The sequence below is a fragment of the Filobasidium floriforme genome (assembly GCF_021052385.1).
Source record: "Filobasidium floriforme strain CBS 6241 chromosome Unknown HD553scaffold_4, whole genome shotgun sequence".
NCBI lineage: Eukaryota > Fungi > Basidiomycota > Tremellomycetes > Filobasidiales > Filobasidiaceae > Filobasidium > Filobasidium floriforme.
In genome coordinates this window covers 272898-291276 of record NW_025763625.1, presented here as the reverse complement: position 1 = coordinate 291276, position 18379 = coordinate 272898, and the positions used below count along the sequence as shown (strand labels likewise).

At 53.6% G+C, this 18379-nt stretch overlaps 5 protein-coding genes across 5 annotated transcripts; 2 read left to right on the top strand and 3 right to left on the bottom strand.

Moving 5' to 3' along the window:
- The first annotated feature begins 3582 nt into the window (after positions 1–3582).
- On the top strand, positions 3583–6295 carry HD553DRAFT_306144 (uncharacterized protein). Its single transcript, XM_046179237.1, has 8 exons — positions 3583–4134; positions 4221–4337; positions 4415–4498; positions 4585–4999; positions 5059–5402; positions 5495–5649; positions 5722–5896; positions 5971–6295. Exons 1-8 carry the CDS (start codon positions 3982–3984, stop codon positions 6229–6231), a joined length of 1704 nt encoding a protein of 567 aa, XP_046038743.1. The 5' UTR covers positions 3583–3981; the 3' UTR covers positions 6232–6295.
- A 1464-nt stretch (positions 6296–7759) lies between these two features.
- Positions 7760–9359, bottom strand: HD553DRAFT_306141 (uncharacterized protein). Its single transcript, XM_046179236.1, has 7 exons — positions 9119–9359; positions 8991–9044; positions 8755–8913; positions 8549–8655; positions 8391–8478; positions 8182–8303; positions 7760–8116 (listed from the first exon to the last, which is right to left on the bottom strand). Exons 1-7 carry the CDS (start codon positions 9179–9181, stop codon positions 8095–8097), a joined length of 615 nt encoding a protein of 204 aa, XP_046038742.1. The 5' UTR covers positions 9182–9359; the 3' UTR covers positions 7760–8094.
- A 163-nt stretch (positions 9360–9522) lies between these two features.
- HD553DRAFT_306140 (uncharacterized protein) lies at positions 9523–12348 on the bottom strand. Its single transcript, XM_046179235.1, has 4 exons — positions 12057–12348; positions 11870–11970; positions 9875–11798; positions 9523–9805 (listed from the first exon to the last, which is right to left on the bottom strand). The coding sequence occupies exons 1-4, from the start codon at positions 12208–12210 to the stop codon at positions 9594–9596; spliced, it is 2391 nt and encodes a 796-aa protein (XP_046038741.1). The 5' UTR covers positions 12211–12348; the 3' UTR covers positions 9523–9593.
- Positions 12349–12501: 153 nt separating this feature from the next.
- Positions 12502–13798, top strand: HD553DRAFT_306139 (uncharacterized protein). Its single transcript, XM_046179234.1, has one exon. It carries the CDS (start codon positions 12673–12675, stop codon positions 13708–13710), a length of 1038 nt encoding a protein of 345 aa, XP_046038740.1. The 5' UTR covers positions 12502–12672; the 3' UTR covers positions 13711–13798.
- Positions 13799–16876: 3078 nt separating this feature from the next.
- Positions 16877–17333, bottom strand: HD553DRAFT_339674 (uncharacterized protein; the record flags this gene model as incomplete). Its single annotated transcript, XM_046182470.1, has 3 exons — positions 16877–16980; positions 17047–17247; positions 17315–17333. The coding sequence occupies 3 exons, from the start codon at positions 17331–17333 to the stop codon at positions 16877–16879; spliced, it is 324 nt and encodes a 107-aa protein (XP_046038739.1).
- Positions 17334–18379: the final 1046 nt, after the last annotated feature.

Genomic DNA, 18379 nt, shown 5'->3' with positions numbered 1-18379 from the left:
CAAAACGGGCGCCTCGCACAGCTCTCCTTTTACCCGCACGAAAGCCGCCTCGCATTCGGGAGTCCAGACTACCGATTCCTTCTGCCGGCGCGTCCCCTTGGTAAGATTATAGAGGACAGCGGTAGTATTGGCGAAGTGTCTGATGAAACGCCTATAGTAGCCTGAGAGGCCGAGGAACGCCCGGACGTCTTGCACGGTTGTTGGCCTTGGCCAGTCCCGAACTGCTGCCACCTTGTCCTGGAGCACATGTACGCCCTTGGACGACACGTAGTGACCGACGAACTCCATGCCTTCACCCCCGAAAGAGCTCTTCTTGGGATGCAACCATAGGCCGTGATCCTGCAGGCGCTGCAGCACCGTGTCCACATGGCGGACGTGATCCTCTTCCGACTCTGAGTAGATCAAAATATCGTCTAAGTAAACGACGACAAAATCATCTATGGCGTCGCCCAGCACCGCCTGCATGTGTCTCTGGAAGACCCCTGGTGCGTTGGTAAGTCCGAAAGGCATTACCGTCCACTCGTACTGCCCGTACCGACAGACAAACGCGGTTTTGGGTATTTGATCAGGTACTAGCGGCACCTGGTGATATCCCGAACTCAAATCCACTTTACTGAATACCCGAGCTCGACCGAGCTGATCGAGACACTCAGTAATGCGAGGAAGTGGGTGTGCGTCCTTCTGTGTTACGGCATTGACCGCTCTGTAATCGATACACATACGCATGGTCCCGTCCTTCTTTTTCACGAATAAAATACCCGAACTCCAAGGGGAGCGGGATGGTCGAATAAACCCCTTGTTGAGGAGCGGAACGAGTTGTGCTTTGAGTTCGGCGAGCATGGCCGGCGACATTGGGCGTGGCACCGCTCGACGAGGAAGCGCGTCCCCCGTGTGAACCAGAGACGCTGACGCTGCCTTGCTGTCCGGAGGTAGCTGTTTACCCACAGCTTCGGGTAACGGAACACCTTTCCGGAACCTGCTGCTAAATTTGAGTAGCACGCGGTCTAACTGCTCCTTGAACGGTCCACTGGCGAGATTTTCCGGCTTGACGATGGTCTCCGCCTGGGCAGACCCCGGTGTGGGCCCCTCGAACTTGCTTGGGTAGCCAGGGTCCCCTACCTCGTGTAACTCGATAGCTTGCTCATGGGCGTGGCCTGTTACGGACACGTTGACGATGCCGACTACGTCCTCCGCACCTACGCCCGCTAAGGTTCTTCCCATCTCCACGTCGTTGACGACGCAGCTGTTGTCCCATTCCAAAACATGGACGGAAGTATGGTGCGTCTGATACGAGATGGTTTGTGTTTCCATATCCATTTGCTTGACGTGCGTGAAGATGAAAGGACGCCCTAGAATAAAGTCGTACGACCCCAAAGGAATGATCTTCATCACGACCGGTACCGTGATTTCCGGTAGGGTTAGAGTCACTTCAGCTTCAGTGCCACGACGGACTATGTCCCCCGTGGCCGTCTTTATGACGAAAGCTTCCGTTTGTCTTTCCCCGATTCCGTGCTGTTGAATCCAGGCCTCGCTTATGAAGTCGCCGCCCGACCCCGTGTCGACCAGACCCCTAGCTGTGATGCCGTCTATTGACGCCGTCTGGCTGAACATGCTTGGCCGGCTGTTGATTTGATGCAGGTCCAACAGCAAGTTTTTGGCTTCCCGACCCATACTCGCACTGTGACGTGGTCCGTAGACACCTCTTTCGTCAGCAGTATCGAGGATAGGCCCTTCATCAGGAATAACCGTGGGAAAACGTACCACTTCCGGACGGGAGGCACTAGACCCCCCGACCCCCGTAGCGCCAGGTAATTCTAGCCCTGACGACCTCTCGGCGTGATCCCTTGTATCACCCAGCTGGGATTTTGCGTCTTCCTGCATTGTCGCCCACTCCGGCGACCAAACGGCTCTCCTCCTCCCTTCCGCCTCCCGTAGCTGAACAGCGTCCAGCTCGAAACGTACCCTCTTCTTTGGCGGTGGTTGTGGCTGTATGTCGGGACACGGTACACCGCTTACTGTGCCCCGCCGGCTTTTCCCTGGCCCGCCTCGATACGCATCTCCATCTCTGCCAGCCTCCTTGACATGGCCGTGATACAAGACTCTTCCTTGTGACCTGTTTTGCCGCAGCACGCGCAAGGCTCCAAGATCATCTTCTTTGGCCTGCGGAAAGGCTTGGTGGGATCGATGGCGTAGACTTCGTTGTCGTCCGACCACTCCGCCTCGAAATGAGCTGTTTCCTCGTCGAAACCCATGTCGGTGACGTTCAGGCCGACGGGCTGTCTCACGCGGCCCCTTGATTGCGGCTGCGATGTGGATGCCGATCCTTGTGGTGCCTGCTGCGTTGCTTGCACCTGCAGGGCCAGGTCTACGACATCCTGGAAACTGTACGTTGGCTTGTCGGCTCGTAAAGAGGCGCGACTGATGACCTCCGTCCGTACCGCTTGTCGTAAGCCCATCAGGAAAGCGACCGTCTTTGTCTCTTCCCCAATTCCTAGGCTCATTCGATTGGCCGCCTGATTGAAACTATCGAGGTATTGATGGACAGAACCAGTGCCCTGTCGGAGGTTGCAAAGGTCCATACGGTCTACTAACCACGCCGCGGGGCGGCTGAAAGACCCTTTCATTCGTCCAACGAAAGCTTCCCACTCGTACTTCTCTGCCCCCTCCCACGACCTGTATTGAGCCATGGCGTTTCCGGAGAGAAGTCCCGTGGCTAAGGCCAGCTTGTACCTCTTATCCGATATGCCCCACCTCAGCAGCTGGTCCTCGACCGTAACCAACCAGTCGCCGACGTTTTGACCGGAGTGTCCGCTAAATACGGGGGCCTCGCCCGGGAAACCACGCTTGATTTCGTTGATGAGCTTCATCATGCTGATGTCGACCTCCATACCTTCTTCCTGCCGTTGCTGACGATGCGGCGTCGGTAAAGGAGGCTGATTGTAGTAGCCCGGTACGGAGGCGAACGTGCCCATGGGTGGTATAGTCCTGGAGTCACGACCCCGGTACGCCATTTGGGGTGCTGGAGCCGGTCGAGGGGATAGGTACGGCTGCTCCTCTAACTTTACCTCCTGCAAGTTGTATGGGGTCCTAGAAGGAGGGTATCCCCTAAAAGGCTCGCCGGAGGGGTTGTGGGGGCGGTTGAAACGGCCTGTACGGAGGGGGGCGATGGGTTCGTTGATGTTCGGATAGAATGGCGGACCCCGTTCCGACTGAGCCGAGGAACCACCCTGGTCAGAGAAGACTTGTGTATCCTGTCCCCAGTGCTGGCTGCCGTATCGACTGGGGCCGGGCTGATCTAAGTGGGTAGGAGTCGCGGTGTGATGAGACCGATTCGACGAGATTGGGGAGATGAGGCGACCGGTGCCGCCGCTTTCCGCCCAAGCGTTCTCAGACATGTTTGCTGGGTTGGCTGGGTGGTACATGGATGGAAGGGTAGTGTCGTAAAAGGGTAAAGGATGTAGTTGCTCTAGACGATGTTGTTGTTGGAGGGCTTGACGTCTAGTAGTCATTTGTTGTTTGCTGAAAACGGCTGATTGTGCCCGAAAACGGACGGTTTTTGGCTGGTGTTTTTACGACCCGATTCAGGACGGAGTCTACTTCTTCCCTTGCCTAAGATTCCGCTACCAAGTTGTCAGGCGTCAAGTAGGGTAAGAATATGCTGCTTTTCATAAACATAGTAGTACAAATATTGCTAGAAGCGCTGAAAGCGTCGACTTCTACGCGCGCGACAGATGGACGGTCAGCGGCGAAGATCGGCAGGTTCCACATCATCAGGCTGGCTTTGCTTGCTTATGCAATTATATGTGCTTGGCCATGTCACTCACAGCCTCTACAATAGACACCTAGTAGATTGACAAGCCTTCCGCATATTGACAATAGTCTGGTACTATCGGTTGTCTCGTATAGAAGGGTCGTCACCGTCAAGAAGAAAGGGCCCGGTCAAACCATACTCGAACACGGCTACTTGAGCAACGCACAAGGATGGTCTCTGGTAGATCAATCCTCCGTTCGATCACCTCCCTCCCTTTGTTGTTTGCGGGAAGTGCCGCTGCTCTATCATCATTGAAGGGCTCGGCGACGGACAGTAAGATCGCAAAGAACGTGCTAGAAAGTAAAGGCGAGGGTTATTGTAGCGTGAGCCTCTCGCATGTCCCATCGCTTCTGTGCAGAAGAACAGCCACTGATATCGTATTATACATCGTGTTGTCCTTTATATTCAGCCTTCGGGACCGATAGAAAACACCCTATGCGCATACGAAACGATAGAAGAGCTGAACAAGCGGCTATACCCTGAACTGCACGGAATCGTGGAGAGCAACTTTTTCCGGTATTGGAAGGTGAGCCCGCATCAGCTTTATCGTTGAGATCCGGTAAGGAAATTCGCGTGTTAAGCGTCCGACGTTCATCTTCGCAGGTCGACTTGTTCAGGGAATGTCCGTTTTGGTATGAGAATGGGTTCTGTATGAACCGGGATTGTGGTGTGGAGACGGCAGACGAGGTGAGTCAAGCTATCCGTCGTCATATATCGCCCTGGTGAGAAACCTGACACAAGCCATTGATACCCCTCGGTACACCGTTCTGTAGTCTCACATCCCCGAAAAATGGCGCACCAAAGCCCTCTCCCAGCTCAAGGTCTCTGACGACCCAAACCTTCCCCCAGGTTGCGATATCAACTCGCAATCATTCTGCTACATCGACAGCGAATCCCCCTCCTCGGACGCTCAATATATCGACCTCGTTCTCAACCCCGAGAGGTTCACCGGGTACGCCGGAGAAAGCGCTCATAGGGTCTGGGGAGCGATCTACGAGGAGAACTGTTTTGGCCTGTCAGAAGGGGTCGTCGGAGGGTTGGCCCCTGCGGAAGAAAGAAAAGCTTGGGCGGGGAGCGGCAAGGGTGCGGGCTTACAGGGTGGGTTTGGGAATGGGGTCAAGAATAGCTTGGTAGCGAAAAAGGAGGAGGAGTGTCTGGAAAAACGGATCTACTATCGGATCATCTCCGGTACGCAACTGTTCGAGCCAGACCTACAACCTGGACGTTTGCTGAGATCACTCCTACAGGTCTTCACGCTAGTATCAGCATACACATCTGTGCCGACTACCTCGACCAAAACACCGGAGAATGGGCACCCAATCTTCAATGCTTCGTCAACCGGATAGCTACCAACCCCGAACGACTAGCCAACGTGTACTTTGATACCGTCCTCCTCTTGCGTGCCATCGCTCGAGCGGCACCGTACCTCGAAGCTTATGATATCGAGACGGCGCAATCCAAGAACGACGCGGTAGGGATCGAGGCGGATAAGAAAGTTAGGGAGCAGCTTCGGGCCGTCTTGGATATGGCTCGGGATAGCGGAGCGAGCGCTTTTGACGAGAAGGCGCTCTTCAATGGGGACGACGCGTTGGTAAGTCGATTCGGATCGACGTGCGGAACGATCCTACTTCGCGAAACGGATTGCTCAACCGCTTGCCCTATTTCGTCTGGCCCAAACGATAGGAGTTACGAGACCAATTCAAGCACAATTTCAGGAACGTCTCTAGGATTCTGGACTGCACCGGCTGTGACAAGTGCAGGTTGTGGGGGAAATTACAGATATCGGGTATCGGTACGGCGTTGAAGATCTTGTTTGAGCTCGACGACAAGGCTTTCGAGTGAGTCTGCTCGCCATCACGCAAGGTTCCAGCTTGAGCTGGAATGCTGACCCGAATTCCGGATGTCTTCAGTCCCAAGCGAAACCCAAACCTGCTTCAGCGGTCCGAGATCGTGGCATTGATCAATACGATGCACCGATTGAGCGAGAGTCTATACGCCGTCGAGACCTTCAGAAAGATGTATGCCGAGACGCAAAGGGTCGAACAGGCGAGATTGGCAGAGCTGGAGGGCGTCGTGGCCGAGGAGGTACGTACCGCATCTCTTTCCGGCCGTCGAGAGCGCTCAAGCTGAAGCTCATGAGGATATCCTTCGGAATACAGGTCAAGAAACCCGCTCGTCCGCTGAAACCTCTCAGACGCAAAGGGAAGACCCCGGCGAAACGAATAAGAACAAAATCCAGCACCAGCGTCGCCGATCAGATCCGAAGCTACATTTCGAAACTACGTCTAACGTGTAGTCGGTCGTTGAGTCGTTGCCTGCAGCAATTGGGGCGCGGGCCGCTGAGAGTGTTAGTCGAGGCGTTTGGGATGCATGGCGATACCGCTCTGAAGAAGGGTGTTGAGGCGAAGGACGACTTGTAGCATATACACCTATACCCATTTGTGTTCGAAATCGTACAAAGACGACATTCACTAGGTCGACGGAATACATTGACTAGCTCGTCCGTTCCCCCCTTTCAGGTCTACGGTTCCATATCACACAGTGCTAGAGATCAGGTATCGAAGAGTACCTGCAGATTGTTGCTGAGTGAAGGTCGTTTTTGCAACAAGCAGTTTGAACAGCTGGGATCTGGGTGCCGAGGTCGTGACCACATTCGCTTGCCTTGCAACTCCGTTCTTGTCCACCTATCTGTCTTTGCAAACCCTTTTTATGTCACCTATTATCTTCAGCTGTCAGTGGCAACTCATCCATGTTCTTCCTAAGGTTATGGAAGAAGCGCATCCAGCCATGGAAGAGGTCAACACGAGGGCGGATCAGTGGCAAACTCAAGATTCGTCCAGAGCTAGCCTGACGCCTGCCTCTGTGAGCGCCGTCTTGTTCTCCCCGCTACAGCGGGTTGTCAGGACGCCCTCTTGTGTGGGGCATACAACACATATGTGGAAGCCGATCTAGGCGAACTTGGAAGTGGCGAAGTGATTCTTGATTGATGTGTCTTTACATCGTTTCATTGTGGAAGCCGAACACGAAGACGAGCCATCCGCGGAGTCTCCAACGGCCTTGATCGCTTCTCTGGCGTTAGGACTGCTCCTATTTGTGAGACGGAGAGGACCTAGAAATTCACTTTTCGATATCCCCCTAAACAAGTTCAAGTATGACACAGTATCCGAATAGGATGATGCTTTCCGGCAGGGATGATTGATGGCAACAAAAGCCTTCGAGCGTCCCCCTTGATCTCCATCTTCATCTGTTTAATCCAGTAACTCTTGGCGGGAGCATCATTATTGAATCCCTTGACCAGTTCAAGTGTAGTTGTTCTATTCACAACTGACCTGTGGCATAGGCCATTCTTGGTAGATTGGCTAGAGTATCCTGTTTTTTTACTTATTAGCTGCATGAAGCAGCTCAAATCACTGACCTGCACTACGAGTGGTGGTGTTGAGAGAGAAGTCTACTTCATCGATATCGATGCGAGAAATATTGAATCGATGTTGCCCGATAACATGTTTTCCCATCGAACGATCAGGATTCCAGTGATGAGGGTGGTTGCAGGTTTTGCCTTCGAGTGATCCTATGAAGCGAGGTCCGCGTGAAGACGAACACCTCGTCAACGATGGATCCGAAACTATGGGAAGATCTGAAACAGGAGGCTGGAGCAAAGACCCCTAGATGTTTGGGATGTATTGACAGCGAGAGACGAAAGTGTTCTGGGCCACCAGAAAGTGCAACTTGCTTGAGAAGGGGAGTTTTCTCCAAATGGGCATTGAAACAGGACCGCGTAGATCGATCTCGTAGGCTTTCAGGATGGCAAATTCAGGGTTGACGTTCGAAGCCGTTGTTGTCCCGATCCTTTGTAGGGATTGTTCTGCTCACTGCACTTCCCGCAGACACAGACATAATCGGATACCTATAATCTACGCTCGCTTTCGACCACGCTCTTTCTGACTCGATCACGCTCTTTGATCTATATATATATATCACATCCCCAAGAAATGAACGGCATCCCCATCCCCGATATCGACGAGAACCCCTGTGCGGAAGGACCTGCCATCGAACCACGACCCACCAATCTTGGCCCGCTACTACCCCCGCTTCCCGTGAAACCTCAGGGGGCCAAGACACTGGACTGCCGCTACGGTAGCACCCGAGTCGTCATGGGGACAGTCATTTGGAGTGAGATTTGACATGGACAAGACGGATGTGCCATACGAGACAGTAGAGATGATGCCAAGACGATATATTACAAATACCGAGCGAATTCATTCTTATTGACTGTTATTATGCGTTCAGAAACCACGCCCTCGGCCCCTACAAAGAGAGAAAGTTGTTACTCAGCAAGACGTTCCTGCTGTCGTGATTTCTACTTGACATACCGTCCACGAGCTCGATAAGGTGCATAACCTCCCCGACCTTGATATCCCCCGCGGTATCCCCCTCGCCCGCGGCCTCGTCCACCTCGTTGCCAAGCTGGTCGGTTTGTTCGCTTAGCGGTTACCTGCAGGCAGGCGAAGGGGAGGGATGGGCGAAGGTTAGTTTTCCAGGAAGAGCGGAGGGGTCTTACAGAGCGCCGATATGAGCTTACGGAAAGTTGTCTGCCTCGGAAAAGAGACTCGTTTAGTACCATTGCGTTTGTCACTGAAGACGACTCGGCGAATTCGACGTAGGCGTAGCTGTCGGGATGCAAGATTGATATCAGGCTTGGCGGCGCAGAGCTATTCTAAGCACTCAAATCGAGCTTACCCCTTAGGGTGACCGGTAAACTTGTCACAGAGGATGGTGATCCTGTTGATAGCGCCACATGCCTGGAAGTGTTGTTGGATCTCCTCCGGCGTTGCCAAATAGTCGACCTAAAGTAAAATGAGTCGGGCTCTCAATACGACTCCCCTTTGTAGCCGGCAGAGTGTCCCTTTGAGGTCCACCACCGGAACTGCGACATAGATACTCACGTTCCCAACATATACTGAACGTCCGTCTACTTCCTCCCTTGCCTCGGCGTCATCTCCCTCTGCTGCAGGAGCTCCGCTTGCTGGGGAGCTAGTTTCAGCGCCGTCTACGGCTCCTGTGCCCGAAGCAGCACCTTCCAGAGTCTTTTGGAGCTCCTTGGACTGTTGGAGGTGATATTACTCATTGCTTAGCGATCTCCTGCTTGGCCTGGCTTCGCATCGTATCCACGGCGACCAACCTGTTGAAGTTCCGAATCCGTCGAAGCTAATTGACGCTTGAGCTCGGCGATCTCCTACGAGTCGTACGTATAGGATATCAGTCGGGCCGTGGCTTTGGTCACAGACCTAGCGGTGACTTGGAACTGACCCGATCTTCCTCGTCCCCAAACTCGGCGTCCACAGCATCCATCTCGGGTCGCTCGTCAGACATGTCTAGTATATCGGTGTTGGGAGAAGTTTTGAAGGGAGATTTCCTGCTAGGTGGCTCGAGCTGGCGTTGCTAACTTTGTGGCGTCGCGAAGTATGTTACCGCTATCTATGAGAGTGAGTGTGGGGTGTAATGTATTAAGTAGCAGGAATATCGATTGCAGTCGGAGACAACGATGATGTTCAAGAGTTGCAAGTTGCAAGTTGCAAGTTGACGGTCTGGGCTGAGAAGGTCGCTCGTTGCTTCCTTAAAGATGACGAAAGCGCTTTCTCACGCGCGGCCGCCGCGCGTTTCATATGGGTCACTTCGAGGGACGATGTGTAGTCGATCACTTGGGCCGAGAGGAAAGAAGGCATTACATGTCTATCGTGATGGGTCGTTATAGATTCTTTCTGAAGAACGTTACGTTTTCGCCTTACACGCTCGTCACACGAATGTACATGTCAAACTTGAGATCGGCTACGAGATCCCGCTCGTGATCCAGCAATTGTAAAGTCGGTAAGGGGTGTGTGCCGGCCTTCAGAGCCATACACTGTATCCTGGTAGCTTGACATGACCGAGGCAAGAGGGGTGGCAAGAGCACGTCATCCTCGAGCAGGACGACCGGACCCGGCGAAGAAGCGGACGCTAGCAGAAACATCCGGCATGTCAGACTCGTACTCGAGACTTGCTTACGCAGGTAGATTGGCGACTTACCGGCAGTGCTCGCCCTTCCTGAAGAGATCAACCTCCTCACCCCCTCGACCTCTTCCGCGCCTTGCCCCCGCCCGCTCTGCCCTGAACTGATCATCAACCTCACCGTCCTCCCGCTCGCATTCAGCACGGTGATCTCCACGTAAAACACCTCGAAACACGCAACCTCGCTTCCCCGCCGCATCTCGTCCGGTTCTGACGAATCAGAGGACGGCGACAAGATTCCAAATGACCCGAATTCGCGTTCGTTTTCCCCGATGATGTTGGCTGTGACGACGAGGTCTCGATGAAACGGTAACGGCGCCGAGCCCTGCGTCTTGCCGCTCCCCGGTCCCATCCTCGCGCTCGCAGGCACGTTCATGGCCGACTGCGATTTCCCTTGAATCGTCGAGCCTATCGACGTCGGTCTCCCGTTCACTGGCAACGAAGAAGAAATCGACCTGAACGTGGATGTCCTATTCTTCCTGTCGGCCGTCTTGAGCTCGATCACGGTGTTCCAGGTCGAACTGAACGCCGCGTTGACATATTCCATCTCCACCTCGGCGTCCTTGTCACTACTCCTGTCCCTGCCCTTCTCCTTTATCCGCTTGACCCGGCCTATCACGTCTATCCGCAGTGGCACCGATTCCGACCTCGATCCCCAGCTACCTCCTATCTCACCGCCTTCCATAGGAAGTCCGTTGGAGGGGATCCCGTTTGGCATCGAACTGGCGCTAACGTTGTAAATCAAGTTGTGTTGGTCATGTAACCGCACGTCGAACGGGAAGTGGCTTGATTGTTCTTGCGGCGAACTCGATCGGCTATCACCTTGAAAATCTCCGTTTTCCTGTGGCGCCGACGACCGGGTAGGAAGAGCTAACCGTACCCTCGGCTTGGCGTTCATATCCATCCCCGTCGCTGTCGGATCGATCCCCTGTCTCCCCGCTATAACCTTCACTTCCTCGACTTCAAACGATTCGCCCTTCCCTTCCAACTGCCCAGCTTCGATCTCGATACAGATCGTCGCTGCGAGGTCTCCTTCGAGGGTCTGGTCCCGGCCCAGTCCGCCGTCGCCGTTACTTGGCGAAGACGATATATTTGAGGAAGAGGCCGGCGGAAGGCAAGCGACGGGGAGTGTTCGCATCCGGACCGTCAATACGGACAGGATGGGTAGTATCGCACGGAAAGACTTCCTCAGTACCGTCGTGCTAGTCTTTGCCGACCTCGACCGTGCCGACCGAGTACGTTCCAGCTGTCGGTCTGACGAAGAGGTTGAAGCCGACGAGGTAGATCCGTGGAGTCTCGACCACGGTAAGCCACCCGACCCTCCCGCCAGGCCTCGAAACAGGTCCCTCTCTTGGCTCTTTTCGATGGTGACAATCTCTTGACCCGAGAGGTCGACGTCTTCTCCTTCCGGGCCGAGCACGTTGACCACGACCTCTTGCACCGCATCCGGGTCGCTCGAATTCGGATCCGGTAGGATACCCAAGCCCAAGTTCGACGGGGGTTTATAGTTCGACCCATCTCGTTCTCGCAGCGTCGCATGACAAGTCAAGGCGAGGAGAGGGTGTTGCATGTCGACATTTGCAAACGATAACGGCACCTCGGCCACAAAGTACGCCGACATCGTCCTCGACTGTTCGTCCTGGATGAGGATCGGTTCGGGTACGGCAGAGGAGAGCGAAACAGGTCCGTCCCATACCATGACCCCGTCTATGTTCGCATACTGGGCATATCGCTGCTGAACCCCCGGTTGCGGGTTTGGGGTGGTCGGCGGCAAGGCGAGGTTGACGGCTAGCCCTGAGCCGACAGACGAATTTGATGTAGTCGTATCTATCGAGTGGTTGTGGGTGGGTTGAAGGGGAAGGACGGATCGTCTTCTGTCGGAAAAGGTCGTTACGGGCCGATGTGCGGGTTGAGAAGGGATGAACGAGCACGTCGCTGTCAACTAGGAGAGTCGAACGAGGCAGCTGATCAGCTAGTGTCTTGATATGATGACATGATCACTCAGGGACCGACCTTTACTGAATGGCAGACATGCCCTATTGCTGTCTGCCAGTCGCCTTGTACCAGAGGTCCCGCTCGATAAGACAGCTTGCAGATATAGATCAACTTTTCATCTGCACGTCGACATTCCCGGACAAGAGCACATGTCAGCGAGCTCGATCAAGCGCGAAACAACTCCCAATGCATCAGCGCTGCTCACCGTAGAAGCAGGTCTCCCGTTCTCCCTGACTCTTGACGAGACCCTGAACCCATGTCTCCCTCTCGGCTTGATCAGAAGGAGGATCTAGGTTGCCAGGTACGTGAGGGACGTGGATGCTAAACTCTGTCTGTTCGAAGACGAGCGGAATGTCCATGCTCGACGGTAGAAGGTCCAGCCGGTCCAGTCCGAGGTGCTCTGTAGAATCTATAGAATCGCTGAATGTTCTGACAGTGTAGACCTAGAAAGATTGTTACTGCAATTACTGCCGAGTCGTGGGTGAGGTCGATAGATGTGTTCCATGCAGCAGCCAGCCTAACGGTACCCCGACGCGGAGACGACCGAGGGCTGTCCGCATTGACAAACCAATACTAATGAACCTCGTCACAACCCTTGAATTTTGAATCCTCTTCTAATCCAGATTACTAATCGAGTTTCTTCGGGCGCGCGCCCAGCCAAATGTCTCACGTCATCTCGCTATCAACACCTCGGCTTCGAACTTCCCCTGCAACTCGCAGCTTGCTACTCGTATGAATCACTCACTGAATCGTCACCTTTCGCTCGAACTGCACATCACTTCCTCAAGAATATTTCGAATTCGGCGACCAGTGCATCAGCCATGACAGGCTTCCTACCGTCAACGCTGGCAGTGACGTTCACCCCGACCGGCGTCTTCCACAACGCCCTCGCTCCTTCACTCGGTATCCACGCCGCCCTGTCATTGGGAGCTTACGGTATCAGCCGTCTCACCAAACGAGTCGACATCAAAGACTGGCTGTGGCCGTCCGGTCTCGTCGTCAACGCCTGGTACCATGCCCTCCGACCCGCTTTCAACTCGAGCTTGTCCTCCCCGGTCAGCGTCGTCCTGAAATCCCTGCCTTGGGCGCAACAACTCTTACTCGGCGGGGTGACGGTTTGGGGGACGAGACTGTTTTACCGGATCGTCAGTCGGAGTCTACGTCGAGGTCAGGATGATCCGAGGTACGCCAAGTTTCATGGCAATGACGCCGAATCGGAGGGATTATGGAACAAGACCTTGCTCTCGATCTTTGGGATGGAGGGTCTCGCTCAATCCTTGATCGCCTTGTCATGGAGCATCCCCCTGTCCAACCCCGTCGGATCCAGAGTCACTAGCTTTATCACCCCTTCTTCCGCCGTAATCGCCGAGGTGGTCCACAACCTCGCCATCGCGCTCTTCACCTCGGGTCTCGCTCTGGAAATCCTCGCCGACTATCAACTCGAAGCGCACAAGCGTAAACGGTCCCCTTCCAATTCGAATGAGCTCCAGCGCTCCGGAGTCTGGTCCATCGTCCGTCATCCCAACTATCTCGGCGATGCCCTCGTCCACCTCTCTTTCCCCTTGCTGTCCTACGCCTCTTCCTCCTTGTCCCTCTTCTCCCTTATCGGACCTCTGGCCAACTATCTCTTCCTTCGCTACGTAGGCGGAGACAAGGAGAACGAGTCCGACCAGGAGGAGAGGTACCGAAAAGGATCTCGTGGCAAGTTGGAACAGCTACAGACGTGGAGAGGAGAGAAGAACAGTTTCTGGCCGGGCCTGCGGGAGGTGGGGAATCCTTGGACTTGGATCGTGATCGGTTTGGGGGCCGTCGGGGTGGGTTTGGAAAAGGGGTTGAAACGGATCAGCCCGATGCCATGAGTCCCTCAGAGTTTGGTGTGTTCACACGATGTAGCAAAAGTATAGATTTCAAAAAACAAGAATGACTAAGCTGGAAGTGCGGCCATGGGACTGTTGCCATCTAGACGAATGATGTCTACAACTTTTCCAGGGCAGTCGTTTCGTAAGCTCAAAGTGCGGATATATGAAACACCTTGATATAAAATTCGCCAGTCGTACGCGATGCAATGTCGCTATGAGATACTGACCTACTGGCAAATAGGTCGAGGGGTCAAGCCCATCGGCGGCGACCAGGACTTGAACCTGGGGAACAGATCCTAAACTATCCTCAACCCCACACCAGAGCGCGATCAGAGTAATCCCTTGCATCGCGCATCGTTGTACTGGCATGAGAGCTTGGGGTGAAGACTCGGATGATCCTTAGTCCCTATAATCGAAAGACGGCGTACGAAAGGGAACTCACGGAGATTGCGTTTTAAGTTGACATATTATTATAACGCAATGACCTATCAATATCCAAGTATATTATTGCAGATTTCACATATTATACTTGGGATCTCTTGTATTCAGTAAACCCAAAACGAGAATCTTAACCACTGGACTATTCCCGCCTTTCCTTACCGCTTCTTGCTTGAAGAAACTAGTTCGTTGCAACTGGGTTTCTATGCTATATGACAGCAATCTTGAGGTCGGTCATACCCTTGTCGATGACATTCCAAGCGAGCCAGAACATACCCTAGTTGAAGACGATCCGACCAAGCCACAGCAGACAAACGCCCCTCAACCGACGAGGCGATCTAGCGCGGGACGAAGCGTACCGCCAATTAGGATGTGGGACCAAGCGAGAAAAGGAACAAGACCGGGAACGCTATTGACGACAAACATACCGTAGTTGAAGACGATCCGACCGTGACGAAGGCCCCTCAGACTACCAAGAAAAAGCTCGGAAGGCCCCAATGCCAAAAAGCCCGAGCAGCTCAGTGCCAGCGAGATGGCCGCTGCTCCAGCGAGCGATAATCAGATCTTGGGCTTGGGTGCCAAGAGGGACGAGTGCTTGTTGAATTGGGATGAAGAGGTGAGTTATCAGGACCCGACACATTACCGGCAAACCGATCAGGTCCTTACATGAGTCGTGAACGGGATACATAATGGCGTGAGGCTGACATCCAATATCATCTTCAGCAAATCTCCAGGGTGTTTGCTGCTGCTCAGATCCACCATGCTGAAGGGCGCAATGACGCCATGAAAAGGATGGCGAAAGCGCAGGAGAAGATGTGTTCTGAAGCGGTCCTTCAAGTCAGGAAGGTCAGGCTCCGGATCCTAAACCCCGTGCTTCGCTTCCCGTTGGCTTCCTGATCACACTCAAGCTCTCTTTCTCTTTTACCGTCTTTTTCACCGTCTAAAGCTCGAGGCCGAAGCCAAAAAAGTTGAGGCTAATGCGGAGATGGCAGCTGTGAAGCATTTGGGATGGGCTGAAGTCAAGTGAGTCCGTTTATTTCGATATGCGTTCTGCTTGATGGAATGGGCTCAAATCGATTGAGTACTGTTTATTTTGGTATCCGTTTACATCGAACGTCGGAAACGCTAGGATCAAGGTGTTTGAGGCTGAAATTGTTGCGAAGGAAGTGATCGAGAAGGAGAATCAGCGCAGCGGACACCTCCGCAAGGTGAGTCAAGACAACAAGAATCTGTTTCACTACGATCGCGCTCAGACGCACGAGCATCGAACCACAGATCGCGCTCGAAATCTACCAGAAGGACCCTTCCGCTCAAAACCTTAGTGTCACGCGTCCAGCCGGCTGCTTTCCTTTCTGCATACGTCGGGAAATACTTGAAGCTGTTGGACATGGAATCCGAAAGAGGCAGGAATCGATGGGCAATAGCAGGTTTCACGGCAAGTTATGGTCAGACTCTGAAAAGACGTCGGGCTGTCTTCTGGCTGGCGATTACGAGAGACTACTTACACTCTGTGGCGTAGATAGAGTTGGTGAACTTCCGGGAGATCCTGCATGTGCGTCTTTCCGATGTGATCGATCAACCTGGCAAATCGCTCGTACCCCGCATACGTCCCTTTACCACAAAAGGGACAGCTACGTGTTTGCCCTTCCTTGAGTTCCGTTACGTAACTAGCAATCGGGGTTTTGTCAAGGTAGCGTTCGAAGCGCATCGCCGGCGTGTGATGAATTCGCTCCACCTGGTGAGCATACAGGTCCTTTGCCGCCCATAGCTTGTCCTTGTCGTCGATATCCTCGAGAACACAGAGATCGCAAGTTTTCTTAGCCCTCATATCGTCGCCATCAATGGAAACGAGGTTCCGGACTAGGCGAATTTTGTTGGGGGCAAGCTGAAAGAACTTTTCGAGGGAGGTATCGCCGGTGACGACAACTTTGCAAGCCAAGGCGATTGGGTCGTTTTTCCCGTCGACATAGGCCGTACGAGCATTTTAGGGAAATCCAGGCATGTCGGCAGCGCTCGCAACAACCGGCGCTTCGTTGACCTCATCCGGATCCTGCGAGCCTCCCGGATTGGCCATTTCGTCAACCTTGTCTAGATCCTGCTCGACTTCGTCTTCATCGTCCAGCCCCGGCTCAACCACCTCCATATCCAGAGCGACCGGAACATGGTGAGCACGGGGATCGGCTGTCTTACTGGCGGCGGCGAGATCTGCTGCGAGCTTCTTCCCGATCTCTTCAAAGCGAGCCTGTAGGGCCTCGGAAATCTTGGAGGTTGCAGCAAACTTGGCCGCTCTAGCTTCGACGAAGGCTACGGGTCAGGGGTGTCGTCTATCAGTAACGTTTATGGCTGGTGATTACGCCTGCTTACCATTGTCGAGTTCGATTGCCGAGCTTGCATCCAGCTGCGCATCAAGCATAGTGCGTCTGGAGACACAGGCAGCAGGGGCAATTTCAGAAAAAAAATAGTCTAGCGACGTAGGGTGGGAGGCAGAGAACTCACCTCGATAGAACCGCAGTTCGAGCCTTCAACTTGGTGAGCAGGACGGCGATTTCAAAGGCTGGATCGATATCCTCTCTCCTTGTAAGAAGGTAGGCGTTTGTACATCTCCGACCCAGTCGTCAAGCATAGACGCATGACCGACAGATGTCGAGCGACCTGAATGCACTCTAAATCCCGCTCAAGAGCCTCCGGTAGTTTTAGCTTCCCAGCCAGCGCTCCTAAAAAGGGAAAATTAGAGGGAAGGACGCGGTAGCAGGTAGCCGAAAGGAGTATCGAACCTGATGAAAGGCTGGTGATGTAGATCGACGGCCAGAGCTTTCTCTCCTAGCATCGCGCCTGTCCAATCGATAGGTTATGAGCGTGGTCTTAGAAGTCTTCCAGCGCAGTCGAGTTGGCTCTCACCTCTCCAATCGATAGCTTCCTGAGCGTGGTCATAAATATCTTCGAGCGCAGACGAGTTGGCTTTATGACCCATGACCTTCTTGGTCTTGTTGGCCCCGAGAACGGCCGACGCCCTGATAGCGGACCATGCCCGGGCGCCGCAAGAGGAGACGATCTGGCTGGTGTTGGGAATGAGCCCGACTTCGAAACACGCCCATATGCCTAGGATCAGTAAACCAGATAATGACAGACCACGGCTCAGATAGAAGGACCTGCTTCAAGCTCGTACGTGCGTTCTCATATTGCATCGGAACCGCGACGTCGAGTGACAATCATTTCACTTGCCATCGAAAAGCGAGCCGCACTTCGTGCATATATCAGGCGCAGATAGTGTATTCGAGAATAGCAGCCGCGGCATCGTTGTGAATCAAGTGAATTGGTATGATTACCTTGAGAATGTCTTGTCGCTTCCAGGTGCTGTAGACTCCGGTCGAGCTGGCTTCGACCTCCACTTGTCCGTAAGTCTTGAAGACCTAGAGGTCCCGTGCAATCCGTTTTGAAGAAGAAGATTAAGGCTAGACTATAACGGAGACAAAGATGACAGGGCATCAAGGAGAAATACTGAACCGATGCCAGAAATCGAGCAAGCCAACCCAATCATCCTGGGCGGCTATCCATTATAGACGACAACATCGATCGATTCGCCTGATCGCTCGATTGACGAGAAAGGATTCGCGGTCCGTCACTGGAAGCAGATCGCGCCGGAAGGGGGTTCGCGTTTCAGAGTGGTACCAGTCCCATCCTATCGTACCGGACCAAATTGCGATAACGAATTTCGATAATAGACAGGAGAGTCCCTGCCTGCGATACCGTGAGACTTATCGAGACGGCGTGTATGACATCATAAAATTCAGTGCGCTGCTAGTCGCTTCAGGACGATTTCGGCATCGACTCGTATATTTCCTGCTTGGGAACTATGTTTGAAGGCGCAGCGCGTCCGCGCTTGAAAGGTTATCATGAATTCGGCCAATTCGGCCATGCTGTTCAGATGCACGCGTTCATGTGCTATTGGTAGGTAAAACATCGAGCAGAGATAGGTGCCTCGAGGTAAAAGTTGTGCGGCGATGGCTTGAATAAGGGAGAGACGAATAAAGTGCCATCGGTCGACATTCCCATACACAATAGCAGCTGTATATGGGTCCACGATGAGCCAATCTATAGAACCCTCCAGCTCGTGATTACGATTCGTTCAAGCGACATCATGCGGAGCGCGATGTGAGACAGGATTCATAAGGGGTAACGAGTGTGTCTAAGTAGAGAAGCGCATGAAGAAGGCCATGGATAGTCGCAGTCC

What these genes read in the sequence shown, in the direction of transcription:
- HD553DRAFT_306144 (XM_046179237.1), top strand. Translation starts at nt 3,982, where the DNA reads ATGGTCTCTGGTAGATCAATCCTCCGTTCGATCACCTCCCTCCCTTTG. An exon ending in CTACTATCGGATCATCTCCG is followed by an intron (nt 5,000 to 5,058) that starts GTACGCAACTGT and finishes TCACTCCTACAG; the next exon opens with GTCTTCACGCTAGTATCAGC. An exon ending in CTCGACGACAAGGCTTTCGA is followed by an intron (nt 5,650 to 5,721) that starts GTGAGTCTGCTC and finishes GGATGTCTTCAG; the next exon opens with TCCCAAGCGAAACCCAAACC.
- HD553DRAFT_306141 (XM_046179236.1), bottom strand. Translation starts at nt 9,181, where the DNA reads ATGTCTGACGAGCGACCCGAGATGGATGCTGTGGACGCCGAGTTTGGG. An exon ending in TTGGGGACGAGGAAGATCGG is followed by an intron (nt 9,045 to 9,118) that starts GTCAGTTCCAAG and finishes TACGACTCGTAG; the next exon opens with GAGATCGCCGAGCTCAAGCG. An exon ending in GTTCAGTATATGTTGGGAAC is followed by an intron (nt 8,656 to 8,754) that starts GTGAGTATCTAT and finishes ATTTTACTTTAG; the next exon opens with GTCGACTATTTGGCAACGCC.
- HD553DRAFT_306140 (XM_046179235.1), bottom strand. Translation starts at nt 12,210, where the DNA reads ATGGACATTCCGCTCGTCTTCGAACAGACAGAGTTTAGCATCCACGTC. An exon ending in ACGGGAGACCTGCTTCTACG is followed by an intron (nt 11,971 to 12,056) that starts GTGAGCAGCGCT and finishes GTCGACGTGCAG; the next exon opens with ATGAAAAGTTGATCTATATC. An exon ending in AGGAAGGGCGAGCACTGCCG is followed by an intron (nt 9,806 to 9,874) that starts GTAAGTCGCCAA and finishes TGTTTCTGCTAG; the next exon opens with CGTCCGCTTCTTCGCCGGGT.
- HD553DRAFT_306139 (XM_046179234.1), top strand. Translation starts at nt 12,673, where the DNA reads ATGACAGGCTTCCTACCGTCAACGCTGGCAGTGACGTTCACCCCGACC.